The sequence below is a fragment of the Marmota marmota genome, unplaced genomic scaffold (genome assembly GCF_001458135.2).
Source record: "Marmota marmota marmota unplaced genomic scaffold, marMar, whole genome shotgun sequence".
NCBI lineage: Eukaryota > Metazoa > Chordata > Mammalia > Rodentia > Sciuridae > Marmota > Marmota marmota.
In genome coordinates, this window is record NW_026000205.1 from 6,165,828 (window position 1) to 6,193,303 (window position 27,476).

At 46.2% G+C, this 27,476-nt stretch overlaps 3 protein-coding genes across 13 annotated transcripts in view; 2 read left to right on the top strand and 1 right to left on the bottom strand.

Annotated features, from left to right (window-relative positions):
• The window catches only part of Dmrtc2 (DMRT like family C2), a 15,621-nt gene extending 4,649 nt beyond the window's left edge, over positions 1-10,972 (top strand). Inside the window, exons 2-10 of one of the 4 annotated variants that reach the window (XM_048790774.1) lie at positions 212-345; positions 6,921-7,148; positions 7,230-7,387; positions 7,638-7,714; positions 7,977-8,160; positions 8,257-8,383; positions 9,217-9,277; positions 9,433-9,607; positions 10,426-10,972. In XM_048790774.1, the coding sequence (XP_048646731.1) occupies positions 6,925-7,148; positions 7,230-7,387; positions 7,638-7,714; positions 7,977-8,160; positions 8,257-8,383; positions 9,217-9,277; positions 9,433-9,607; positions 10,426-10,538 (1,119 nt within the window). In that variant the 5' untranslated portion in view covers positions 212-345; positions 6,921-6,924 and the 3' untranslated portion in view covers positions 10,539-10,972. Of the gene's footprint in view, positions 1-211; positions 346-1,017; positions 1,131-6,920; positions 7,149-7,229; positions 7,388-7,637; positions 7,715-7,976; positions 8,161-8,256; positions 8,384-9,216; positions 9,278-9,432; positions 9,608-10,425 lie in introns of those variants that run through there. The other 3 variants (XM_048790773.1, XM_048790775.1, XM_048790776.1) reach the window with 3 other exon arrangements.
• Positions 1-18,145, bottom strand: part of Lypd4 (LY6/PLAUR domain containing 4) — a 26,736-nt gene extending 8,591 nt beyond the window's left edge. For 2 of the 7 annotated variants that reach the window (XR_007343065.1, XR_007343066.1), the window contains exons 1-6: positions 17,631-18,145; positions 16,283-16,360; positions 1,967-2,147; positions 1,650-1,793; positions 875-1,201; positions 413-608 (exon numbers count right to left, since the gene is read on the bottom strand). Coding sequence is in view for 5 of the 7 variants with exons in the window: in XM_048790780.1 (XP_048646737.1) it covers positions 413-608; positions 875-1,201; positions 1,650-1,793; positions 1,967-2,033 (734 nt within the window). In the remaining 2 variants the exon portion in view is untranslated. Of the gene's footprint in view, positions 1-412; positions 609-874; positions 1,202-1,649; positions 1,794-1,966; positions 2,520-16,282; positions 16,361-17,630 lie in introns of those variants that run through there. The other 5 variants (XM_048790780.1, XM_048790781.1, XM_048790779.1 and 2 more) reach the window with 5 other exon arrangements.
• Positions 18,146-18,160: 15 nt separating this feature from the next.
• Rps19 (ribosomal protein S19) lies at positions 18,161-25,121 on the top strand. 2 transcript variants are annotated; one of them, XM_015496766.2, is made up of 6 exons: positions 18,161-18,249; positions 18,722-18,792; positions 19,068-19,168; positions 23,540-23,723; positions 24,198-24,252; positions 25,055-25,121. In XM_015496766.2, exons 2-6 carry the CDS (start codon positions 18,722-18,724, stop codon positions 25,079-25,081), a joined length of 438 nt encoding a protein of 145 aa, XP_015352252.1. In that variant the 5' UTR covers positions 18,161-18,249; the 3' UTR covers positions 25,082-25,121. The 2 variants fall into 2 exon arrangements, with proteins under 2 accessions (XP_015352252.1, XP_048646740.1); XM_048790783.1 differs by lacking the exon at positions 18,161-18,249 and adding an exon at positions 18,432-18,450.
• Positions 25,122-27,476: the final 2,355 nt, after the last annotated feature.

Genomic DNA, 27,476 nt, shown 5'->3' on the forward strand with positions numbered 1-27,476 from the left:
CCCCGTTTTTTTTTTTTTTTTTTTTTTTTTTTTTGAGACAGGGTCTCACTAAGTCACCCAGGCTGGCCTCAAATTTGACATCCTCCTACCTTGGCCTCCTAAATCACTAGAATTACAGGCATATACCACTGAACCTGGCCTTTTAGCTATTCGTTAAAGACAGTAATAATTTTCTTCATCAAAGAATGTCCTTATTTTCCCTTTATTCCAGAAAAATGTTCCCCCGGCAACTGGGCATGACACGCCATTTTATCAGGCCAACCTGTCCGCTCCCTAGACATAGCTGGCTCTCCTCATACCTTCCACATCTCCATACTCTCATGGACCACAGGACAAAGCAGAAGGGTAACTCCACAACTTTATTTGGTTAATCAAAGGGGTCTGGGTGTTGATACAGCTGGATGGTCAGTACCTGAAGACAAGCAGGAGGCCTAAGAGAATGCCCCAAGAAGGATCTTGACTAGAGGGCCCCGCACCAACAGTCTGGGACTTCTGTATGATGTTGAGGACCTCAGTCACTTTGATACTTCCAATATGATGAAAATCTGATAAGAGATTCTGATATTTACGAGCACAGCCCAAGATGAGGAAGGTGGTATTGAGCGTCCCTATAAGGAAGAAAGGGAAGATTCAGGGACGTTTCAAGAGAGCCATTATCCAGAAGCTCCTCACAAACCAGGACACCTCCTTTTCTCACCAGAGACTAACCCACCAGGCACCTTACCCCTTCCTCCTTGGAATTCTTGTGACTGGTCCCCTCTACCCAGAATCCCATCTCCAGACCCCATCAGCCTCTCTCAGAGGTTTGTTTTAAGTCATTAACAGCACCTGGCATACAGCAAGCATTTGATAAACAAAGTTCCTCTCCTCTCACCTGCCTGAAATTTGAAGGTGGAACTGAAACAGCTATGGGCAACAGAGGGACAGGTCTCAGTGGAGACAAAATTTGGAAGACACTCCTCATTGTGCCTGCCCACACACGTTGGGCAAGTATTTGAAGAACTTGAGGTAGACTTAGCAGATTTGGCCTTGAGCCTCAGAAAAGGCTGCAAGTTGGTGAGGTTATTGCAGAGAAAGGTCCGGCAAACGTGACTATAGGAGGCAATGGACACTCCAGGAGGTGAAACAAGGTAGGAGACTTGCTGATGATAAGATAAGCTTGAAGTGCAGCCTTTAAACCCCACAACTCCCCTTCTGGTCCCTGAGGAGCAGAGGATTAGAGAGTTCTGATCAGTGTCATTGGCCTCACCAAAGTCCACCCTTCTCCCTCATCCCTGTGCTTTCTGTGCCCTCTGCCCACCCCGACACCTTTGCTTCTTCCCCATGTTCACTCACTGCAGCTGCATGAGGCTCAGATGCTGAGGTCTCCATCTTTGTCTCTTTAACCTTCTCCCTACAGGGGTCCCTGTGTCCCATCCGTTTCTCTACCCCATATTTCCCCCTCCTCCAAGATCTGCCCATCTCCATTTTGTGCTGTTAATCAGCCCACACTATAAACAGCTGGGACCATCACTGCTCTTGCCAGTGTCCTGACATATTCCCAAACATACAATGACGTCAATATCTGGAACTCTAGTCCTGAGTGCTGGGAGTGGAGCTAGGGGTAGAAGAGTGAGCAGAAGGAGATTATTAAACCCACCCCACTTCACCTGACTCAATGAGCACTAGTGTCTCCTCACAGCCTTCTCTCAGCTTACACACCATGCTCCTCATCAGAAACCACCTCCAGTTATGGAAGGTAACAGCTCTGAATGCTGAGGCTCTTGCTTCATAGCACAAAAGAGTATCAGCCCCTAAAAAGAGAATGAACTTCCAGGCATCTGCCCCACATCACCTTCTCAGGCCCTGAGTTCCAACCAAGAATTCAGCCTTGGACCTAGATACCCAGCCCTCCTTCCCCAAATGACATGAATCCAGCCTCCCACCTTTTGAGGTCTTAATAGCATTCAGCCCCCCAAAGACATACAAGGTAGAGAAGAGATGGCCCCTAGGAGGCAGAGCAGATGCACAGGTCTCAAATGCCGGGGTCCCATGGTCCTGTGTCCTGTATGCTAAAAGTCAGTCTGAAACCAATTTCAGCGTGGGTTCCAAATTCAGTTCTTGGCAGTCCCTAAATTCTCTGTTCACCCACTTCTGGGTCACTGTTTCTGGAGCAGAAAGTTGACTGCATCAGTTACTTGAGGACTTCAGGAACACAGCCTCCCCATTTCCATGGTCTCCCCTCCAATCTAACCCATTCCCACCACATCAGCTTCTCAAAGCACAGCTCTAATTCTCCCACTTAGGTCCTCCCACTAGCCTTGGTCGGATCTGAAGGACCACTATTGCACAGGCTGTTCTCCAGTCAGACACAATGACAGCAGAAAAACAAATGGATGCTCACAATTCCTATGAGTGCAAGTCAATCAAAAGACTACTACACACCACTTGGCTCAATAAAGAAACTAGAAAATATTTATGACTGAATAATATTATAATGCATACCACACACGAGTACATGCCAAATCCACTGAAAACTCAATAACATCTGTAGACTAGTTAAGAGTATTGTACCAATTTCTATTTCTCACTCATATGCTATAGTTATATAACATGTCCCCACGGAGAAGCTAGAGGAAGGGTTCAAGGTACTTCATGTATTATTTTCGAAACTTTCTATGAGCCAATAATCATTTCACAATTGAGAGATTTGGGTGTTTTTTTTTTTTAAAAAAAAACAACATACCAAATTTTAGGATACAATAGTATTTACAAGTAAACCTATATTTTTAAATAAATTTATCAGGAAAAAAGAAACATTGAAAAATAAATATGTTCATGAATTAGCTCAAGAGGTTGTATAAGGAAAAATGAAGCACACACTCCCAAAATAAGAATAGAAATAAAAAGGATGGCAGAAATCAATGAAACAGTAAACAACAACACACATTATTATAAAAAAAAAAACCCTAATGTTCATTCTTTGAAAAGATTAATAATATAATTATCTGGCAAATGTACTCAAGAGAAAAGATGCAAATAAAATAAGAATGAAAAATGGGAAGTGACAGCAGATGTTTTATAAATAATAAAAGTATCATTAACAACTCTACATTGATAAATTTGAAAACCCAGATGCAGTGAATAAACTTTTAAAGTAATAGAAAATGCCAAAATTAGCATAAGAATATACATAATGCAGCACTGGGAGTGCAGCTCAGTGATACAGCACTTGCCTAGCACACTTATGGCCCTGGGTTCAATCCCCAATAAGGGGGGCTGGAGGAATAACCAAGGACCTCCTGAAAATCAACCAGAAAAAGACAGCACCCCTGTAGGAAAATGGACCAAGTATATGTAGAGGCAGTCCTCCGACAAGCAAGCAAGAAAGGCTAACAAACACACCTAGCAATAATCAGAGAAATGCAGCCTCCTCAAACTGTACATCTCTTGGACTGACTATAATCAGGAAGCTGGAAACAGACAAGTTTTGGCAGCAATGTGGGGATAAAGGGGTCCTTGTGCACTGCTGTTCATGTGATGGTTGGTGGGATGGTGGATAGGGTTCTTTTCCAGATCCTGAGGAACAGAGGAGTTGAGAGTTCTGATCAGTGTCTCAGGCCCAACACAGCATTGCAGAAGGAAGTCTGACAATATTTAATCAAATTAGGTATGTAAATATGCACTTCTGGTATATCCTCGATACAAAAATTTCCACCCTTAGGTTTTTGAGGATACAAGCATTATTGTGATGGGTAAGCAGAGGCAATAGGCACATCCCTTTCTGAGACCAACTGAACACACAACATGAAGGGATATACACCACACAATATCATGGCAGTTAGAAGCAACTGATTAGATGTACACTTGTGTATGTGCATGGGTCATAAAAGTACAGATGTGATTATTTTAAGTAGTAAATAATAATATCATGGGCATAAATTTGAAAATATGCAAAAAACTCTACACAATTTTGGGACAATCCACACAAACCAAAAGATACACATTAAGCACTTTAGAATGACTGCATATAGGAAGGTTAGGGAATGAAAGGGGGAAAAAGGATTAGTGGAAATAACTAAAACAATGTAGGATGGGGTATGAAGTTCATAGGTCTTGCACGCAAAGAGAGACCAAAGCTGGAATCTTTATCCTGCCGCTTACCAGCTACGCGATCTTCCACAATTTGTTGAACTCTTGAGTCTGCTTTTTCATTAATAAAATGTATTAATAATATATCTTACAGGATCATTGTGAAGATTAATAAGATTATTAATATAAAGTACAGGCAAATGCTGAACTCTATAAATGTTGGTTCCTCTCTCCCTTCTCCATTTAGAGGATCCAATTCAAGTTGTTTAGCTGGCATTCAAGCCTTCCCCCACCTCACCACCCCCAAGTTGACCCCAAACAACCTTTCAATTTTATCTAATATGGCTCCCTGCACAGCAGTCCAGCTGGAGGTCACTTTTCAAGCCTGGAATGCCACAGATCCGCAGGGTTTGTGGCCCAGAATACTGCAGAAAAGAGGCTAAGGTCCACAGAAAAGAAGGGACATGGGAAGGGGAAATGAAGGCTAATAAAGGATTACATAGAGGTGTTATTCCAACCAGAGAAAATCGCACACACCAGCCCTTGAAGCAAAACGACAGGATAGAACAACCTAAGCACAAGTGGAGATACAGTCAGAACAGACTTGAAACGAAACCCAGAAAGAACAAAGGATGGAGTGGTCAGAGGGGATGCTACCCCTACGAAAAAACAAACCTACAGAGAGGAGAAGCAACCTGATGGACTGGAACCCTGCAGGGAGACAAAGGACCAGTAGGGACAGCACAGCAAAAAGGCAGGAAATGAGGAGTGAGGCACTCAAAACAGTGAATGAAAGAAAAGGAGACAGGGTGGGATGGACAGAGAAAAGGGGATCATACAGAGAGGATGGGGAAGGAAAGTGTGAAATGGGTGTTAGGGAAACGGGGGAAGGCTACCATTAAGAGTCCTGGGAACAGGTGAAATCCCTAGAGGCACGCAGAGGGCAGAGGGCCTCGAAGAAAAAGTACAGACGCGTCTCTGGAGGCAAAGAATGCAAGAAAGGGACGCAGGTTATCAGGGAATAAATAACCAGAAGAAAATGGGTCCAAAAAGCAGCAAGTTGAACAAACAGAAAGAAGGTCAGACAGAGAGACAAGGGGTTCAACTTGAGAAGGTGAGACCCTGGAAGGAAAAAGGGAAATCACAGGTTGGGGAAATGCATCAGAGGCAAAGCATAGATTCGGAGTTGGGAAACCGGAAGAGAAGTGAAAAAGAACAAGCAAGTTCACGCAGTGAGGATCAGCAGCGAAGGCAAAGCCCGGAGCGCAGGCCAGAAATGAGACTGCGCATGCGCCCACAGTCTGGTCAACGCCTGGGGGCGGGGCCGAGCCTACAGTTCCTGGGGGCGGGGGGTGGGCCAACCTCGGTCCGGGAGGCAGTATTCGACGCCCCATTGGTCACCTTCTCCAAAAGAGGAAGAACAATCTAAGAAGGCAGGCCATGGGGGGAAGGGCAAGACTCAGCTCGACGCGCTATTGGCTGGCCTGATGGTCTGGCGCGCGGAGAAGTGGGCAGGAGGGAAGGGGCGGGCCATCAACGTACGGATCTCGAAGCACATTGGCCACCGGCCTGAACAGCAGTAGGCGGTGCTTGAAGCTCATTGGCCCTTGTGATAAGGGGCGGGAAAATCAGCGCGAGCGCAGCCGTTCCTCTAGCCACTTTCTCGTCCTTTCCCTTGGCCACCTCCTGTCTGAGTCTGACTCTGCTCTCGCGGCTGTGGTAACCACGGACCGGGGCGCGAACACGACCCCCCCCTCCCTGTTCCTTCTGCTCCCTCTCACTTGGCACTGGATCTCCCCACAGGCATCCTCTCGCCCTTCCCCTCGCGCTCCTCGTGCCTCTCTTCTCCCTTCCCCCACCCCGCGGGCCCCTGGGCGCGTTCTCGTGCCCTGCCCCCTCCCAGGGACGCTGGAGCGGGGCGGAGCCACAAGTCCAGTGTTTGGGGGGATGGCTGCTGGAAGGGGTTGCATGAGAGATAAGGTTGCATAAGGAGGGGAGGATGCATGAGATTAATTGTTATTAGTGGGTACAGGGGCTTAAGCACTGGGTGCAGCCACGACTGCACAGCTTCGCCTGAAAGACTGGATGCCTTCTAGATGCAGTGGAGAAATTGACGCCATCAGTTGAAGAATTTTGGTGTTGATCAGGGCCTCGCACATGGCTGGAACTCAATAACCTGTCCAGTGAAGGAATGCGTGAATTAAAATAACTATTGAAAGTAGGGCAAGGAGCAGGGTGGGAATGTGGCTTAGTGGTAGAGGACTTCCCTACCATCCATGAGGCCATGGGTTCTATCCCCCAGCACTGCTCAAAAACAAAAGGAAAAAGGAAAGAAGAGCAAGGAATTCATTAGAATAACGTAGAACAAAATCGGACTGGAGGAGTGTGAAGGGCAGACTGAATTCTGAATTGTGGGTATTGTGGGACTAAGAATTGAGGAGGGCATTAAAATATTTTTAGGGATTAGATAAATGCAAGCCATAGGATGACAACTGTTGAAAATGATGCCAGGAAGAATTCTTGGATGGAATGGGATGTTTGTAGAAAGGGGGTGCAGATACCATTGAGGGGGATCCTGGGAGGACATGTATATGCCTCAGACTGAGTTCTGTCATGGGAAAGTGTGTAGATGAGCAAGATAATGATGTCTGCATTGAACATATACCTAAGAAAGGCCAGGGCAGGGGGTTCTTAGGAAGATCCATGAGAAAGGTCATGAGGTGAAAGCTGAGTCCAGAGTGGTCAGGCTGGAGAATCATGGTGTGGCCTCTTCAAGGCAGAAGGGTTAGATTAGGGTTACTTAGGGGAGGGACCACATGCCCATCCTGAACTGCCACTCCTGCCCCTAGATCCATGGAACCCAGTGAAACACCTGCTGTACACCACTGCCCTGCTGACTCTGTCCTGGGAGGTGAGACCAGAGCCCCCCAGAGCACAGAGCTTATCCCCAGAAGAGTTGTCAGTCGCTCTCCAACGTGTGCCCGCTGCCGCAACCATGGTGTCACTGCCCACCTCAAGGGCCACAAGCGCCTCTGCCTCTTTCAGGCTTGCGAGTGTCACAAATGTGTCCTTATCCTGTGAGTATAAGGGAGGGGAAGAGGATGGGCTTCCTCTAAAGGGTGGCTGACTTTTGACTTGCACCCCCACACACACTTTAGGGAGCGCCGAAGGGTCATGGCTGCCCAGGTCGCCTTGCGCAGGCAGCAAGAGGCACAGCTAAAGAGGCATCTGGCTCAGGGACTGATGAGGAGAGGAACGGCCCCTCTCAAAGCTCCCACCCGTGTCAAGAAAGGAGCCACTCGACCAGGGGTCCCCTGTGAGTGTCTCTGACTGGGAATGGGACAGGGATTTGGGTATAGAAAGCATAAGTGGAGAAGAGAGTCCTGCCACTGAATTGATATTTGACCCTGGGCAAAGTCACCCCAACTATAAAATGTGATCAAATGTGAGGATACAGTGAGATCTGCAGGTAGAACATGGTCAGAGGGACATACGAACGCAGATGGGGCTGGGATAAAACAGAGGTCAAAAGAAAAGACTCACTAGAGCTCTCTGGTCCCTCACAGCTGGAAAGGAGAACATAGCACCCCAGCCTCAGAGCCCCCATGGGGCAGTCCCACTGGCACTGACACCTCCTGGGAAGGTAAGGAAAGCCTGTGCCCTGAGAGAGTAGCTCCCAGCCTAAGTCCTGCAGAGACTTCTTCCTCTGTGCCCTCAACACCTGATACTAGCCCCTACCCTAACTTACTGGGTAATCATGGGCAAGTCACTTTTGTGGGCAAAATGACAGTACTGGACTTTTAAGTGCCCCACCACCATTTAGGGGTCCTACAACCATCCCAGAATATACCCATTCCTTCTCCAGCCTTGTACCTAACTCTAACCTATGCCCTCTGCCCTTTCAGGAGAACTCCTGTGGGCCTCTGCTGCTCAGCCGTCCCCCAGAAGCCTTACCTTTACCCTGGACTCCAGTGCCTCCTGGCCCTTGGGGACCAGGGCACTGGCTGCCTCCAGGCCTCTCCATGCCACCTCCAGTGGTATGCCGCTTGCTATGCCAAGAACCTGCTGTCCCTCTACATCCCTTCCCTGGTAGGAAGATAGTTCAGCATTCATTCAACAGATACTTGTGTGCCAGTTTGCCACTATCAGAAAATGAAGAGCTCTGCATTTTCTTACCCACCTTAGGCTTTGACCCTGGCACCTCCCTCCGGCTGCCCACCCACGGGTCCCTCCCAACCTTCCCAGGATCTCGCTCAGTACTGACAGCTCCTCTTTCTGGAGAGCCCCAAGGGCCCCCTGGCCTGCCCCACACGTGAGTAGAGAAAGAAGGATGTATATTTATTCTGAGCCTGACTCTGTGATGGATGATAAAAAAGGAAAGGTCTCGGGCTGGGGCTGGGGCTCAGTAGCAGAGCGCTTGCCTAGCATGTGTGAGGCACTGGGTTCGATTCTCAGCACCACGTATCAATAAATAAAATAAAGGTCCATTGACAACTAAAAAATATTAAAAAAAAAAAAAAAGAAAGGTCTCAGGCTAATAGGTGAGGCAGAGTCTCCTAACGCTAGTATTTCTTAGCTGTGAACCTTTGAATAAATGTCCATATTTTTCTGAGCCTGTTTTTCTATTGGCAAATAAGATATGCTATTACTTTCAGTTGTCATAATAATTAACAATAATGTATGTAATATACCTAGCCCAGGTCCCCAAACCTTGAACAAATAGCTATGAAATCCTCTTAAACAGATAAGATGAATTAGGATTGCCTGCAAAATGGAAGGCCACCATGACAAGAACCTTAGAGGCCAAGGAAAGAGGCCAGAGGTCATTAGAGAAAGCTTCTTGAAGGTGGGATAGGGGAACTGGGGGAGAGAAACCAGAATCTGGTAGGGCAGGGACATAATCTCAGTCCCTCTATGTATTTTGTCCATTTTTTAAAACTGACACCAATGATTTCCTATAATCTGGGCAGGAAAAACTGACAGGAATTTTCATTTTATGGAAAACAAAGGAGGCTAAGACAGTAAACAGGATTTAACCAGGCCCATAAAGTCCAGTGGCCCAGCAGCCTCTCAGCTTCCCAGATCAAAATGTATATATGTCTGTTTATGTGACTGATATGACCTGGCATCTCTCCTTGTTTCTAGATGCTCGACTCTGATACTCCAGTCCTGTGGCACCCCAGACTCTCTTCTGCTACAGCCACAGGTCCTGGGAAAGAAATGGCATCCAAGACCCAGGGAGGAGGTTGAGCCTGGGGAAGGAAAAAGCAAGGAACTGTAAAAGAACCAGGGGCAGAGGAACACCTGCAGGGTGGGCAGAAGTGGGGATTCCCAGTCTGCTGCTTTCCCTTTCCTTTGCAGGCCCCTGGAGCCTCTCGCCTGGCCTGGACATCTGCCCCCTCAGAGCGGCAGCTGCAGCGGGAGGCAGCTGAGGCCCTTGTGGGTCTGAAAGATTCATCCCAGGCTCCCCGCCTGACCCCTTCTGTCCCCCCCAACCCTGCCTGGATTTCCCTGCTCCACCCCTGTGGCCCACCAGGTAACCTGCTTCCTGAAAGGGGAGGATGGAATAAGAATGGCACTAAATGGAGGTCACTAGAGCAAGCAGAGATCAGGGATGGAGATGAGGGAAGGGGTTAACAAGTTGAATGTCCTCAGATCCTCTAGTATTCCAATGTCAAGGAAAATTAGAGAGGTGGAGATTTTTCTAATGGCATATAGCCAGACAGTGTGGAAGCATGTCTCCTGACTCCAGCCCCAAGGTTCTCTCTCCAGACCCTATCTGCTTGCTGAAGTCTGAAAAGGGAATGAAGAAGTAACCAGGGTCTGACCTGGGAAGAGATGATAACTACCTTCCAGGGGTTTCCTTCCTGCTTAGGGAATCTTAGGGATGCTTTCACAAGGCTCAGTGGTGAGACCATAGAACTCTTAAGGAGTGAGAAACACTCAGTTTCAATTGTGGACAGAGAGGGAAGGCTGAGAGCCTTTCTGTTCCAATAGTGGATTGGCTTAGAGGAATTGCTGCAATAGGGAGAGATGCAGCCAGATAGGCTTCTGATTGTGGAGATACGGCATGCTGGGTTTAAGAGTTTACCCAAACAACTGTGCACAAAGGGGAGCCAAGAAATGTTTCTAAACTTGGCAAGATATATCCCAGAGAGCCTGAGCTTGAGAAAGAAAAATATGGTAGCTTTAATGGAGGGGCTAGAGAAGGCAAGATTGGAGGTGAGGAAATCAGCAAGAGGAGGTCTGTGCAGTTAGCAGGTGAACAAGGGTGAGGTGGAGCAGATGAGGTAAACAGAGATCTGCTGGGAGGGGAAACGGATATGATCAGGTTCTACCTTTTCCTGCCTGTAGCTCCTGCTGGAGGAAGAGGATTCCAACCTGTTGGCCCCTCTCTCCGACCCAGCCCAGCTCCTTCAGTATCTCTGCATATTGGGCGCCTGGGGTCCATCTCCCTTCTGAGTTAAAAGCCCAGAGGTGGAGGCTGCCTCACTGGGGCAGGAAGCCAATAGCCCACAGGCACTGCATATTTGGTATTTTACTTACAGATTTTTGCATGGAATTTAATATAGTACAAGCTTCAGGATTTTTTTTTTTTAAGCTTTCAGGTGCTTTGTTAGCTTTCAGTTCCTTTTATAGTGTGGGCATTTCCTTGGCCAAAGATGGATATTTTCATACCCTTCCTTGGGTCTTAGGATCTTTTTAAGTATCCAAGAAACAAAGAGTTGTGCAGTTTAAGCTGACCAGTATCTAAATACTTTTCTGCATGAGTTCATGTTCTGTATATACCTATGCACTCATGTCTGCTCCATACATATGAAAACAGGAGAGTACTTTCATTATGTGTCTAGGTTTGTGTGAATAAGCAAAAAATAAACATTTGTTGTTTTAAGTACTGAGATTTGGGGATTATCTGTTACTATAGCCTAACCTTGTCTATCCTGATTGACAGAAAGGACTTGTTCAATTCACCTCTCATAATGAAAATCAGTTATTTAAGATTTACTACAAGGACTGAGCCTTGCATGCCTGAGGCTCTGGATATATCCCCAGTACCACGAAAAAATACCACAAATAAGGACTGAGGTTGTGGCTCAGTGGTAGAGTGCTTGCCTAGCATGTGTGAGGCCCTGGGTTTGATTCTCAGCATCACATATAAATAAAGGTCCACTGGCAACTAAAAAATATTTTTTTAAAATACCACAAATAAGCACAAACTTGGAATTCTTATTATGACCATATAACAGTTTCCTGCTATCCAGAGGGCAATAAATTGAAATACCTACAGGACTGAGCAGACCATATAAACGAGTTAAAAGGGGGAGGTAAAGGCTAGCAAACTGAAAATACATGCTTTACTTAAAGGGGCAGACATTTTTGGCCCTAGTGGATTGTTGCCAGGCAGAAACATGGGCTCAGAGTTGCCACATCTTCTGATTTTTCAAATAAAATTGAGAAACTTTTTTTTTATGTTCAACATCTTAATTTTTTTAATGTTGGCACATTTTTCTTCTTTATATCTTATGTGGGCCAAATAAAACATACCCAAAGGCCAGCTTTGGTCAATGGAATGTCAATTTGATGCTAAACTAAGATGACATTTTCCAGATGGAGAAACTGAGGCCAATCAGGACAGGAAGCACCAAGTTAGTCTTTATCAAAAAGAGTTTTTCCTGAACTAGGGAGGTTTCTGTGTCTAAGCTTGGAAGAATTCTTCCAAACAATCATTACCATTTATTAAGTATTCACTATATTTGATACACGTATATCCTAACAGTAACTCAGTAAGTTGTGAATTACTTCCATTTTATTAATAAAAGAAGAGGCTAAAAGAAGTAAAGTGACTTGCTTTAAATTTTAGGGAAATTTTCTAAGCAATACTCGGGAGGATTCCTTCTCCTTTCCAGTCCACAAATGAATTAATAGATAATTTTTATAAAGCACAGAATCTTATCTCCAGGGGATAGACATGAATCAAAGTTTTTCAAAAATGTCTTGCTTTTTCTACTCAAGCTATCATTAATAAGAGCTTACCTACATTTGTTTCTTAGTCTTCTGCTGTTGAGTCTCCTTGAGATGTTCCAAACTTATGAAGACCTATGAGCTACGCTATTCTAAAGATATGCAGACCTGGAGACCCTATCCATACCCACCCTTAGAAGGGGCAGACAGAAAGTTCAAAGGACATGCCTGGTCACTGACTGTTTTTCCTGATGTTACCTATGCCCCTTTTTACTCTTTTTATTTATTGGTAGTGATGATGTCCAATTACAGCTTGTTCTTATTTAGGGCCTTACAAAGGTGGCCCCTAACAGATTACAGAGTGACAAACCTGCAACACTTCTCAGGAGACCTTGCAAGATATCAAAAGAACTGAAGTCCACTTGACATCTTCCTTTACTCCCTAGTTATAACTTAGATATATGATTGCCCTTTAATAGTCCTGCCTAAGCCTTGCTGTGCCATGCTTTCCCAGTGACAGAAGTCACAAAGCAGGGAATCACTGTTACTCAGACTATGCTAAGACTTTGCTACTCAGGGCTGACCAAGGGTCCCCAGTATGCCAGGGTCACTCATTTGGAAAGAAAATGAGAGTATAATTTTGGGAAAACGATGGCATGAGAAGGGACCTCCATTTCCCTGGAGCCCACCTCCCCAACAATGCTAGTATTTTTCCAAATCATTAGTACCTCTCATTGGTGCCTGGAGGAGTCGGGCAGATCTCCTGAAAGAGGTCAGCCTTAGGAATGGGGTAAATTTAAGAATTGTTCATGCAGGCTAGGGTTGTGGCTCAGTGGTAGAGCACTTGCCTAGCACATGTGAGGTCCTGGGTTCGATCCTCAGCACCACATAAAAATAAATAAATAAAATAAAGGTATTGTGTCCAATTACAACTAAAAAATAAATATTTTTTTAAAAATTGTTCATGCTTCCACATTGCTACCTCTTTGAGTACAGCACTCTTCATCCACAGTTGAGAAAACCAGCCTCCGAGATTTTAGCCAGTGGACTGTGAGCACTGTTTTTCCTATACAACCCTCTTTCCCACTTGCCACTGCAAAGTTGGGAATGGTGTTGCCATGGTCCACTGAAGTACTGAGTAAGTCTCTCCCCTTCACATGCTCTCTCAACACTCTAGAAATAACCAATGATTTCAAATATGAAGCACCATTATACTCCTTTCTTTCCTCACAAGACCCTTCCCCAGAGCCATATACATTTTTTTTTTTTTCATTTTGCAGTACTGGAAACTCAATACAAAGGTGCTCTATCACTTAGCTAAATCCCCAGGGCCCCCAAAACCTTTTTTTAAGATTATTTTTTTTAAGACAGGTCTCACCAAGTTGCTTAGGGCCTTGCTAACTTGTTGAGGCTGGCCTTGAACTTGAGATTCTCCTGCCTCAGCCTCCCAAGTAGCTGGGATTATAGGAATGAACCACTACACTTTGTGCATCCCCAGCCCTTTTCATCTTTTACTTTTGAGATAGAGTCTTGATAAATTACAGAGGCTGGCCTGGAACTTGCAGTGCTCCTGCTTCTGCCTCCCCAGTCATTGGAATTACAGGCATGTGAAACCATGCCAAGCTAATTTTGTTTTGCAGTACTCTGCAGTGAACCCAAGGCATCAAGCATATAGGCAAGCACTCTACTTGTGATCCTTTCATCTCAGCCTCCCAAGTAACTGGGATTATGGGTATGGGCCACCATGCTGGGCTATACCCAGGTTTTATTTCAGGAGCACAGTTCACAATTCTGCCATTTGAGAATTCATGTTCCCTTCACTTCAGCCCTACTCAAACTTCGTCCATTCCTGACCACATTTCCAGTCCAAGGTAGCCATGATATCACACCACCTATCCTGTCCAGGTTATCCTCAGACCCTCGTTCCTGGTTCATGTAGTGTTTTAGTCAGCTTTTTCACTGGTGTGACTGAAAGCCCCAACCAGAATAACTGTAAAGTAGGAAAGGTTTATTTAGAGGCTCATGGTTTCAGAGGTCTTAGTCCACAAAAGGGCAGCTCCATTCCTCGGGGCTCAAAGTGAGGCACAACATCATGGTTGAAGAGTGTAGTGGAGGGAAGTAGCTCACGTGGTGATCAGGAAGCAGAGAGAAAAACTCCACTCTCCAGATACAAAATATATAATATACCCCATGGCCACACCCCCAATGAACCACTTTCTCCAGCAACAACACCCACATTCCAGTTACCACTTAATCCATTAGGAATTAATTCACAGATTGGGTTAAGTCTATAACCCAATCATTTCTCCTCCAAATCTTGCATTGTTTCACATGTGAGCTTTTGGGGGACACCACATCTAAACTATAACATGTAGGCTCATTCTGTAACCATGACGCCTTATGTAGTTGGTTTTGCAGCTCATGACAAATGTTCACATGTACACAGCCTTAAAACTCATGTCCTGCATAGACTCATGAAAATCCTAAGCTCTTCCCTAAAGCAAGATTATCCTTTTCATCTCTATTGAACCCATTAGTCAGAGTCCTTATGTTCCTTAGGGGTCCTTGCCCCCTATTTAACAGACCTGATTATCTTAAACTATGCCTGTGTCCATCTGTGTCCATCTCTATGCCCAGAATAACTATTCTCAGAGGACAGCACCTAAGACTGGGGTGTAACTCAATGCCAGAGTGTTCTCCTAGTACCAACAAGGTCCTGGGTTCCATCCCCAGCACGACAAAAAAAAAAAAATTTTTAAACAATCCAGAGGCCAAGGCCTGTTTTCAGTACCTCTTTGTGAGATTTCAGAATATATGGGTAAAAAAGGTGTTTCCAATACCTTAGGAATTGTTTTTCCTGCCCTCAAGTCATTCTTTTAATGTAGTTTATTTTTTAGAGCAGTTTTGGATTCACAGCAAAATGAAGTAGTGGTGTTTATGGGGCTGGGGATGTGGCTCAGGCGATAGCACGCTCGCCTGGCATGCGTGTGGCCCGGGTTCGATCCTCAGCACCACATACAAACAAAGATGTTGTGTCCGCCGAAAACTAAATAATAAATATTTTAAAAATTCTCTCTTCTCTCTCTCTCTCTTTAAAAAAAAAAAAAAAAAGAAAGTGGTGTTTACATACACCACTCTCTTCCTACATACACAGTCTCCACTGTTTCCATCTCTCTCAACACCCTACACCAAAGTGATACATTTTTTTTTCCAACTGATGAGTCTATATTAACACAACTCACCCAATGTCCACAGCTTACATTAGGGTTCACACTTGGTGGTATGCATTTTTTGGGTTATAACATAACAACATATGTCTATTATTATAATATCAAAGAGAATAATTTCACTACCCTAAAACTCCTCTGAGAAACATCTATTCATCCCGCCCCCCAACAAAACCTTGACAACCATTAATCTTGTTAGCTCCCTGAAGTTTTGCCTTTTTCCAGGATGCTATATAGGTGAAATCATATAATATGTGGCTTTTTCAGATTGATCAAATTATACGTATTAAAGTTTTCTCTAGAGTCCTGTCTTTTTTGGGGGGGGGAGGGTTGGGGACTGGGGCACTGGTTATTGAATCTAGGGATGCTTAACCATTGAGCAACATTCTTAGCTCTTTTTACTTTTTATTTCAAGACAGGGTCTCACAAAGTTGCTGAGGCTGGCTTGCTAAATTGCTTCTTGCTCTTGAGTTGCTGGGATTCCAAGCATGTGCCAACATGCCTGGCTTTCTGTCTTTTCATAGTTTAATAGCTGATTTATTTTTAGTAGTAATAATATTCCATTGTCTATATGTATCACAGCCTCAAATCTATTTTTTGGGGGGAGGGCTGTGGATCATACTAAGATCCTAATATATGTTAAGCAGGTACTGTACCACTGAGCCAAATCCCCAGCCCTTTTTAATTTTGAAATAGGGTCTCTCTAAGTTGCTTAGGCCCTCACTAAATTGCTGAGGCTGGCCTTGAACTTGGGATCTTCCTAACAGCCTCCTGATTCCTGGGATGGGAATACAGGCCTGTGCCATCATGCCTGGCTATGTAAGTGACTGGACTAAATCTCACTTGCCTACTGTATAACCACCAAGCAAGGTTATTTATTATGTATCTGTAAAATCTAACAGGTATAAAAATTAACACTAAGGACACAGTGCTGAGAAGCCATGATCTCTGAAATCATAGACTATAAGAAAGTCAGCTCTTTAAAAGCATAGAAATAACAAGAATGGGCAGCTCATGCTTACCTGGAGGGTCTAAGTCACTCTGATACAGAGAAGCAGTCATGGTTTCCAACCCAGATGAGAACTTCAGAGAAAGGATTCCTAGAGACAACAATGCACATTTATCCTAACCCTTTATTTCCACAGAATCAGCACTGTGAGTCTGCTTCTCCACCAGACAAGATGCTAACAATTACATAGGGCCCACTGTACCTAAATTCATCAAAACTCTGTTTACCATAAATTTTACCTAAGCTTCACCCTTCCCAAATTCCTATACTAACGCCATTCTTGTACTATACGGTACTCCACATTAACTTTGGAGATCTCTTTTTTAAAAAGAGATATAGAGAATGATTCCATGAATTGGCCACAATGAAATGATTTAGAACTGGTATTAGAAATGTCTAAAAAGTGAACAAATTACCCAAGTAAATGGAAATTTCCAGTTAAGCATACATGACAATACATATTCAAGGACATATTTTTTTTCTGGGAGGAAAAAAGTCAAGATACTAAAAATATTCTTGTGTTTTCAAAGTGTGAGAAATGGGGTTCAACAGCATGTAAAACCAGGATTTAAATGCATGATAAGTAAATGCATGATCTTATCATGCTAGAAACATAGTTAATTTTTTTTTTCAATCCTGGGGATCAAACCCAAAGAAAGCTTCCTACATGCTAGGCGAGCACTCTACCACCAAGGTACTCTCCCAGGCCCAAGATTTTTCTTTTTTAATAGATACTAGTATAACGGCTTATAAATAACAGACATTTTTGCATACAGTATGTATCTCAACTTGAGAAATTTTTATATTTTTAAATTGATATTTTAAATTGTCTTTTGAATATAAGAAAATGGCTATATACATGTGTTTCTTTTTTGCAGTAAGCTAACATAATTTTTTTGGACCACAATTATCCTTCACGTTCTCTGGTGGTTGGGCCTCATAAAAAAGATCATGTGAGATCATGCATGTACTACTACAGGACAAGCCACAAGAAAAATGTCCAAATGTTTACTTGTATCTGGCACAGAGTAAGCACTCAAAATAGTTGTTGCTGGAATATGTGGCGCACCACGTGCCAGAACAGTCACTTAAAGTAGGTAAAAGATTGGGACCTCGGAGTGTGTGTCACAGTAGTGAGACCGAAGCCCAAGGGCGCAGGGCGTGGTGGGGTGGGGAGGCAAGCGCTCTGCCTAATTACACAAGTCAGCGAGCGAGCGGGGCGAGAAAGGGGCCAAGTGAGCCTAGGGGTAGTGCAATGATTCCAGCACTAGGAGGAAGACCTAACTAACTTCTCCGAAGGTCCCGCTTCTGCCTCTTTGTCCCTGCCCTTAACTCCCCGCCTCCATTCCCACTCTGGTCACCAAGGAGGAGTTGAAGCAATTTCCGCCCTAAGAAGGGTGAAGCTTCCAGCTCCTGCTCTCGCGAGTACTGGTGATGCAAGAAGTAAAGGCAGTGGCCTCATTTCTTTCTTGCCCTTCCCCTAGTTTTCTTGTCGCAGTTCCGCCCTTACTACTTTCACTTCCGGCCATGGAAAAGTCACTTCCACCCGGAAAAAGGGTCATCCATTGAGGCCAGGTCTTCTTTCCCGCCCACTCAACTTCCCCCGAGCTTCCGCCCTCAGTATCTTCTACCGCTACTCCTGCCGGCCACCACAACGCCAACAAAGCCAGGTTCCCCCAGCTCCAGATGGGAGTTCCCTCTTCTTTAACGCTCCTCTCCGAAAAAAGGAAAGGCTGGAAGGAAACACTGGCCTCCACGCCCGCCCCCCAGCAGCATTTCCAGTTGCTCCTCTATCCCTCACCATACACCCTCCCATCTGAGCGAAGATGAAGGCACGTTTGCCCTGAGACAGGCGGAGTCGCCTACTCTAGCCCCATTATCGCGAGAACTTTGAAGTATCGCGAGACTTGACGCCCGACTTGTGCGCCCGGGAAACCCCGTCGCTCCCTTTCCCCTGGCTGGCAGCGCGGAGGCCGCACGGTAAGCTGGCTCTCCGGCACGGGCTGGGCATGGGGCTTCGGGGCCGAATTTCCCGGCTCAGGAGTGCGTGCCTCATGGCCCCGGTGAGCACGGCGCGGGGCCGACCCGCCCCCAGAAGCCGCGACCACGTGCGAGCGGCAGGCCCGGACATGCCTGCTCCGCGCGGTCCGGAACCGAGAGGGCCTGGCGGGCAGCTGAGGGGTGCGTAAGGGCATCCAGAATCCCGGGGCTGAGGGGTGGCGTTGTGCAGGGAGCTCCCAAACTGAGGCCGGGCTGGTGGGACCCACAGAGACCAGCGCCAGTAAGTTCTGTGGGATCCACGGGAGCCAGGGCCGGAGTTGAAGTGAGCCTTGGGGGTTAACGCGGGTGCTGCGGTTTAGATCGCCGAGGAGCCGAGTTGGCTTCCAGGGCCCGGACCCTCGTTCAGACCTCCACCAGACCTTATGGTCACATGTCGGACTTTCTCTCACAGATGCCCGGAGTTACTGTAAAAGACGTAAACCAGCAGGAGTTCGTCAGAGCTCTGGCAGCCTTCCTTAAAAAGTGAGTGTGGGGGCTGAGGTCAGTGGACGCAGTCTGTCCGTTGGCACGTGAGCGCGCCAGGCTCCCTGTTCAGGGAGGGAGGGGAGATTTGTGCGGGGCTTCCATGTGAAGAGTGCACTTTCTGTATGAGGCCTGGGTTGGTGGTTTTGCGTTTCAGCCTGTTTATTTGTGTCTTGGAACCTCTTTCTAAAGTTATGTTCAAAGGAAGGGGTCATATGGGTAAAATTGTTAGTGAGATTCCTGAATTTTGTTTTCCTTCCTGTTTTCTGTCCTAGGTCTGGCAAGCTGAAAGTCCCCGAATGGGTGGACACAGTCAAGCTGGCCAAGCATAAAGAGCTTGCTCCCTACGATGAGAACTGGTTCTACACACGAGCTGGTGAGGAATATGTGTGGGCCCTTGGCTAAGGGTGGGAAACTGGGTGACCCCATGCACAAATCCATTTTGCTCCCTCCCAAGGTTGCAGTAGGAGAGACTTTTGTGTTGCCACATGTTATGTGACTTGAGACTTTAATAACTGCGGTTTTAAGAGCTTTGAGGAAAGCTTGGTGTCAAATTGGTTGTCATGTTTAATTAGAAGTTCTTCACTTGAGAGAGGCAACATCCCTTCTGCATTTGGGGAGTCAGATTCATGTCCATTGCTTAACCATAACCTTGGACAAATTGCTTAATTTGCTTATGTTTTCAGTTTCTAATCCTAATGATGGAGGAGCTAATGATGGTACTATTGCAGGATTATCATGAAGATTAAATGAATTTAAAGCAGTCAAAATTTTAGAAGCGCCCATTGCACAGTAATTAAAGTCTTCTGTCTTGTTTCTGTTATTCAGATCATCATGTTAGCCTGCTGTCTCTAGCAAGTTGTTTCTTACTTCGTGGTTGGGATCTGGGCAACTTCTTGCTCTAATCTTGACTTCTAAGTGCCTGTAAAGAAAACACCCTGACCTTGTGGTTACCCTCTGCTGTCGTGGCAGCTCTCATCTTTTTTTTTTTTAATCTTATAGTTGTAATATAAATACATTTGCTAACTTCACAGTGCTAATTCTTGCCTGTTTTGACATTTCTAGACTGTATACACATCACGCACTCTTCTGTAGGTCTAACTTACAGGGATAGGGTCAGTGCTGGGTTGTATTAAGGTGACAGCCTCTGCACAGGTCTTCTATGGGATCTTGACCTCTCTGATCTCCCTTTGTGAAGTGGGGGCTCCAAACTAGCAAAGGTCATTATTAGATAGGAGACAGTTTGGCAGATTTCAGGAATGACCCTGAGATCAGTTGGCCTCAGCCTTGGTACAAGTTGGTTAGCTCTGACAACATATTGTAGACTTGTTGTGCACTCATGCATCAAATGTCCATGGGGCCCACTTTGTTTCAGGCCTTGGACTGGGCACAGGGGACCAACATGACTCATCACAGCCTCTGACCTCTGAGGACTAAAAGATCAACTCTGTGAGGTGGGTAGGATGGGTAGCATATCCACCCACCCACCACTATAGTTTTAGAAAACGGGGGTGGTTGGGTTGGATGGTACATGCCTATAATCCCAGCAATTCAGAGTGCTGAGGCAGGAGAATTGCAAGTTTGAAACCAGTCTGGGCAACTTAGCAAAACCCTATCAAAACTAAAAGGACTTGGATGACGGTCAGTGTTAAAAACTTCTGGGTTCCATCCCTAGTACCAAAAAAGGGAAGGTGGGGATGGTGAGGGAAAGCTGGCTCCCTGGGCACACAACAGTGACAAGACCTGAATGACACACCATGTCCTCAGTGTTTTTTGGCAGTGCCTCGAGAGATTAAAGAAACTTTGGATTTAAGTTTAGAACAATGTAATAGCTCTTTCCATTATTTGAGGTGCATAGACATTTTGCATGTACTAAAAACCTGAAGTAGAATTGCTTTTGCCTGCTTCACAGTTGATCTCAGAAGGGTTGAGTAACATGTCCAGGGTCAGCCAGGTAGTGATATCAAAATACATCCTTAACGCTGCTTGGAAAGGACTCCTCCAAAATACCAATTTTTTTTTTTTTTTTTTTAAGGTGAGGAATGATTTAAAAATGGGATCAAGACCCTGGTGATGAACCTAGATGAATCTGCTGGTCATGATACAGTAGTTGCAGCCCTTTGCTTAGCAGGCCCTTCCCTGGACATCTCACACTGGGTGTGTGTTCTCCCTCCAGTGGAGCTGGAGCTCCCAAAGCTCCCTTTTAGATCTCACTTTCCCAATGGCCCTGTGATATAGGGAGTTGGGGTGCTGTTGTGTCTGTTTTTTACAGTGCTACAGCAGCAGAAGCCAAGTTATTTTCTAATCCACTACAAAAGATGCTTGCTTACTGATATCTATTCTGAAATCTAATGTGCTTTTCACCTAATGTGGGTACAGAGAGGTAGAGTGACTTTTCAAGCAGCTTTGGGAGCATTGGCAAGCCAGCTCTGTCTGACTGTACGTTCTAGGCTGTATTTTCTCTCTCTGAATGGTGAGATCTGGCCTATTTTGCCCCCTCAGGAGGTAGAGGCTGGAGTACAGTGAAGAAACATACAGATGTGGGAAATAAAGAAGTTTGTGGCAGAAGGTGGTCTGGATGTGAGGCAGGACTATGGGATCAAGTTTCCAGGCAATGAGATGGAGATATAGAGAACAGATAATCTCTAAAGGGAGGCTCTGTTGCTCAAGATCAGACTACAGTGGACCTAAAGGGGCAGGATGTGTCACCCTAATTAGGTCTCTTGGCCTGTTAATTCTCATAAAAACCTGCTTAGGAGTGAGATGAGAATCCACTGTGGTGTCTTGGTGGGTATTTGCCTGGGAGAATGCTCAATTAGAATACTTGAAGACTGCTTATAGGGTAAAGGCTGGTCCTTCTGACTCTTGTGTAGGGTCAGGGACTCAGTCATGCTGTGTTAGTAGAAGAAATGAAGCTTAGGAAGCATCACAGAAAAATTAAAGAGGCGAATCAAGATCAGGAACATGATTTTTCCTTGGTTTTTCAGAGAAAGGTCAGGGCAGACAGAGCCCGCCCCCCTCCCCCGCTTTTGACTAGGGTGGGGATACAACCACCAGTCTGTGCTTATTAGCATAAACTGTTGGTGCTATGGTGACTCAAAAAAGCTGGGTTGCTTGTCTCAAGTGCAGAGTGCTGTTGTCCCCCCAGCCCAGCAGGAACACACAGCCATTCCCCGTTTTCTAAGAATGTATAAGGGTACAGAAGGCCTGTGGGGCTCTCAGTCTGTAACAAGGCCTAACTCGCCTACGAATTCATCAAGAATGGCCTGGATTTTTTTTTTTTTTTTAATTCCACCAAAGTGTGGCAGTAGGGCCCAGGTCTCAAGGGGGTGGAAAAGAGGCCAGTGCTTTCCAGAACTTGGTGTTTTATAGTAGAGCTCCTTCACTTCTTATGGGTCAAAAATAATGGGGTAGCAGGGCCTTGTACTCTCCATTGTGAGCCCCAATTGAAAGAACTAGTATGCTTTGATGGCGCTTATTTCCCACCAGTCACTGTATTTAGGGATTAAATTTAATGGTCTCCTTTGGTGCTGCTGTACCTACCTCCTGACAGCTGGATATATGTACTTTGTGGCACTACTAATAAGAGCCCGTTGAGATTGTCTCCCACCTGCCTGTTAGCTCAGTGTTTGGCCACCTGTTTTGCACATTGAGCCCAGGCTGAGACCCCGGATCTCTGGGCACTGGTCCTGGCTCAGCAAGACCAAGGTTGCCTGTACTACTTCTGATACACAGCTTCTTACCTTTCCTGAGGTTATCCTTCTTTCCCCAGCCCTTAAGCCCTAGCAGGAGAGCAGGTCTCCTAAGCAGGACACAACCAGATGAAAGCCCATGGACAGAGGTGGTTCATTCTGGGATGGCATTTTTTAAAGACTAGGGGTGAAGTGGTTTATGCCAAGATAGTCTCTTGATTCGGGCAGAGATAGGACCTACAGTAAATTGGGAAGGTATAAAACTGATGGAATGATTTTATTTATTTGTTTGTTGTAATTGGACACAATACCCCTAAAGTACCCTGGTCACTTGGTTTGTTGTACACAGAGAACACTGCCTAGCCTCTGGCTCTGAGTCAGTAGTTTTTGAACTGAATCACTGGTTCACCCTATTGCTTTTCAGAACCAGAAGAGAGCTCACTTGAGCAGATTCTGGCCCTTGTGTTCCCCAGCTGGTAGAGCTATATGATGGCTAGAGGACTGTCTGTCCTGCTCCTGGTGAGGTTAAGCGGTTTGCCTAAGGCTATATCAGTCCAGCTTCTGAGGCCATCTTAATGCATGAGTGATTGTGTGCAGGGCATTTGGCACAGGGTCTAGCAGACCTATGCTCCCGTTCCACAGCAGTTCTGGGTTTTGCTAGAACTTGCCTTTTAGACAACGAGGCTGGCCCCCGGGGGAGACTTGATCAAGCCAGTCCAGGGATAAGAACCCTTGTGTCCTGGAGGGCATGCTGCGGGTTCCAAGTTGGGAGCATCCACTGCATAGGGTGTCTGCCCTCTCCCTGTTGTTACTCAGGCATATAGATATGGTCAGTTTCTTAAAACATTGACTAGGCTCCACCCTCACCATGCCTCAGATTCCTGCCTAGAGTACATAGTGACTTGACAAACTGGGAGGGCTGGTTCAGGGCACATCAAGTGGTCATCATGTGTGTTTTCCACTTCTTCCACTTAAAATGGTGAGGATTAGCTGTCTCACTGAACTGTTATATGTGCCTAAGAAATGTTCTCAGCTCCCTCTCACTCCACCTCCAGCTTCTACAGCACGGCATCTGTACCTCCGGGGTGGTGCTGGGGTTGGCTCCATGACCAAGATCTATGGGGGACGTCAAAGAAATGGTGTCATGCCCAGCCACTTCAGCAGAGGCTCTAAGAGTGTGGCCCGCCGCGTCCTCCAAGCCCTGGAGGGACTGAAGATGGTAGAGAAGGACCAAGATGGGTAAGCAGAAAGGGAACCTGGGGGCCAGGTTATCAGTACCATGGGTCACATACACTGAAGCTGTCGGGTGCCTCCCACCTGCTCCTCTCACGGCCAGGCAGGGCATTCAACAGAAAAGCAAAACAGTGAGGGGGCCTCACCCCGACCTCTCTAGCTGACTTCCTCAGGCTCCAGGAAGGTAATTTAGCGACTGTCCGCTTTCATTAGCCTGCTCGTTAACTTTTCCGAATTGATTTTTCGGGGCTTTTGATCTAATGCTTGCACAAACGACACCCAGTCAGCTCCCAAGAGAGCTCGTGCTCCTACCCCCAGCTCCTTGGAATGCAACTGACTAGGGCCTGGGTGGGACTTGGCTGGAGCTGGTATGTGGTCCCTCTGCCAGGTACCTTCTTGGGAAGCCTGGCTTGTGGCCAAGAGGAGGGGGCTGAGAGCCTGTACTCAACAGGGAATGACTAAGATTCTTTTCTCCTTCAGGGGCCGCAAGCTGACACCTCAGGGACAGAGAGATCTGGACAGAATCGCTGGACAGGTAAGATGTGACTTTGTTCAGGGTGGGACCCTCAGTCACTCCCCCAGTTTCCAGAACCTGTTGTAGATGTGACTTGTTTCCTTCCCTGAAGGGCATACCTCAGGAAGGGGCTGCCCGGGGGCAGAAAAAAGATCATTTGTGCTTAAGTTGATCAAAAATTTGGGTGTTGGGGTAGAGGGAGCCCAGGCCAAGGTGGTGTTTGGCCTCTATAGGGCACATCTGCCCCCACACACTGGTGGTTCCATTTCCCATATCTTGTGCTTACTTGGCAACAGGTGGGTTCAGCATGCTGGGTCAGGCCCCAGATCCTGGGTGGATGACACTCGGACAAAGTCCCTTCACCCCTATAATCTCCCTGTCATGGAATGACCCACTCTCACCAGCCTAAACTGGGGGTGAGGATTCCACAGGCTGCAGTACAGCAGGAGCCCCAGGTCCTAAGGGGTCCTGGCATGAGCTCTGTGTTGGTTCCTAATCATTGGCTCAGGCCTCCTAGAAGCCTTGAAATGTGTAGTCACTTAGTCAGGTGTCACAAAAGAATGAACGGTGTCCACCCTCTGGGAGTTGGAGGAGAGCCTGGTGCAAACATCTGTGCTGATGGTTAGCATTCTCCTCATGGGGCAGTGGGCAGAATTGGACTCATCCATTTGCTTGAGTCCCTGTAAAATGGGAAGATGACCTCAGTTATGAAGATTAAACGAGTACATTTGGCATCTAGAATTTAGTGTGCTTATTACTGCAGCCAGTGGAGTGCACAGTAGAGACCCCACCACTCATCTGAATTCTTAATCTTTTCCCACAGGTGGCAGCTGCCAACAAGAAGCATTAGAACAAAAGGATGCTGGGTTAATAAATTGCCTCATTCGTAATTCTGGTCTGGGTCTCTTGATTGACTGAAAGCACATTCCTAGGGACCAGGGGTCTCTGAATGGTTATGTTGAACAGTAGCTGGCAGAGCACTAGGCCAGTCTTCCCACTTCAAACACCTCCCTAACTGAACATTTTCCTGCAGTGGGTGAGGGGACTGTATCCCTCCCCCATGTCCTGTGTTTGCAATTCTCTGGAACAAGAAAACAAAGGGTGACTGGTTAAGCAGTGACAAATCTGATGCTGGGTTGCAGAGGTGACATCTGTTAGAATAGGGATGGTCCTAGAGCCCATGTGTCTTTCCTGGGAGGAAGTGAAGAGAGACCTGCAGAACTGGTGCTATTCTGCTGGGGGCTTTGCTGAGGACAGAACCCTTAGTAATTAGCCTCTGCACTATATTCCCAGCCCCTCCAGGGTCTCACCAAGTTACTTGGGTTGCATTCCTGCAGTTTCTGGGGTTACAGGTACACACTGCTGCCCAAAGTGATTTTCCAGACTGGTACCTATTTATGGGCCTACATGGGCAGGGTGGGCCTACTTGAGCCTCTGCTTTTCGTTTTAGGGTAGTGGCCTTGGGCCTATCCCCCTAACAAATCCAACCCTAGAGCCTTGGGAAGGAAGTGTTGATGGAGCCAACTACTAGAGCTTTGCACAGGGCTGGACCCATGAAGTTTACACCTGAAGAAATCCCTGTTACTTAGGTCCCTAGTGGGGCAATTAGGACCACCTGGTACCCAGCCCCCAAAATATTTAACCCAGATCCATTTGAAAGCAAAACCTGGAGTGGAGGGAGAGTTTTGAGAGATGGGCAAGTTTTAAGTTGCAGCTATAGGCTGGGGATGTAGCTTAATGGTGGAGGATTTGCCTAGCATGAGCAAGATGGTTCCATCCCCAACACTGGGAGGGAAGAGTCCATCTCTGCTCCAAATTTTGTGCACGTAACCCCATGCAATCCTCACTCCCGCTTACCCCTAAGGGATTCAGCAAGATAATCACATAAAGCATTTCTGGTAGACAATTGGCATTGCATTTAAGATGGACAACCTACAGCTCCCGCACCATGTGGGAGATGAAGCTGCCACCCCTCCCAGTTTGGAGGTTGTCAGTGCTGAAAGATTGGTACTGAATAAACAGTATGTACCACCAGTCACTTCAGAATATTTTGTACACCCAAGTGCTATGTACTGGAGGCAGGAAAAGTCACAGGTAATTTGTGAGATGTCCCTATGGCTAGAGGGTGACAGAGCCATTTGAACCCAAACTACCAGCCCCGTCCTGCTACAGCACTATCAAAAAAAGCTGAGAAAATGAAGTATAAGAGTTTACACTCCCTGGCATGACTCCAGACCAGTCAACATCCAGTTCTGGAATCTTGTTTTTTGTTTTTGTCCACCAAGGATGAAAACACTTCCCAGAGCTAATATAAGGACCCAATGCCAAGCATCTGGTCTGCACAGGGTGGGGCACCAGAAAGAGGTGCTAAGTAAACTGGACCATGTGCCTGAAATCCTGCAGCTTTGCCTATCCAACCGCTAGGGGGCAGCCAATGGCCTGGAAACAGCTTCTGAAAGACGCTGAAAAATGTGAATTCCTAGGGCTTCCAGCTGTGGACCCATGATTTTTCCTGGGAAGGCCTTAAAAGGAGGGACTGAGGCACAGAGGGGCTGACAACCTGCTATTCAGTGACGGCAGGGGTCCAACAGAACATCTGGGCCTCTGGAAGGAAGAGGGCAGGTCTCTAGAAACAGAGAAAATAACTAACCTTGTCCTAGGAGCTGCCTTCGTAATATTTGTGCACTTTCACAAACAGGAATTGTACCCATATTATAAGAGAAGACACTGAGGCTCAGATGACCAGTGAGTTGGCAGAACTGAGATGCAAGTCCCAGAATCCTGGATTCTTGAAGCCCATGCTCTTCTGTGGGTGACAGTTGCATTTTTTAAAAAATTATTAAATATGGGCTGGGGTTATGGCTCAATGGTAGAGCGCCTGCCTAGCATGTGGGAGGCACTGGGTTCGATTCTCAGCACTGCATATAAATGAATAAAATAAAGATCTATCAACAACTAAAAAATATATTTAAAAAAATTAAATACTTCAGGCATGCAAAGGAGTATCCATAACAACATAATAGCCACCCACACACCTACCACCCAGCTTAAGAGACAACACAAGGGGGTCTGGCAGTACAGGTCAGTGGTAGAGCACATGTCATGTGTACACAGGGCCCTGGGTTCACTCCCAGCACCACAGAAACAAACCAAAAATGAAACACAAGGAATAAGACCCTAACTGGCCAAGTCCTCTGTGTGCTCCAACCCCGTCGTCCTCCTTTCTTCCCTGAGAAGTAACCCCT

Excerpts from the sequence above, each read along its gene's own strand:
- Rps19 (XM_015496766.2), top strand. The coding sequence starts at position 18,722 with ATGCCCGGAGTTACTGTAAAAGACGTAAACCAGCAGGAGTTCGTCAGA. Across the intron at positions 18,793-19,067 it reads CTGGCAGCCTTCCTTAAAAA|GTCTGGCAAGCTGAAAGTCC; the intron begins GTGAGTGTGGGG and ends TTTCTGTCCTAG. Across the intron at positions 24,253-25,054 it reads TGGACAGAATCGCTGGACAG|GTGGCAGCTGCCAACAAGAA; the intron begins GTAAGATGTGAC and ends CTTTTCCCACAG.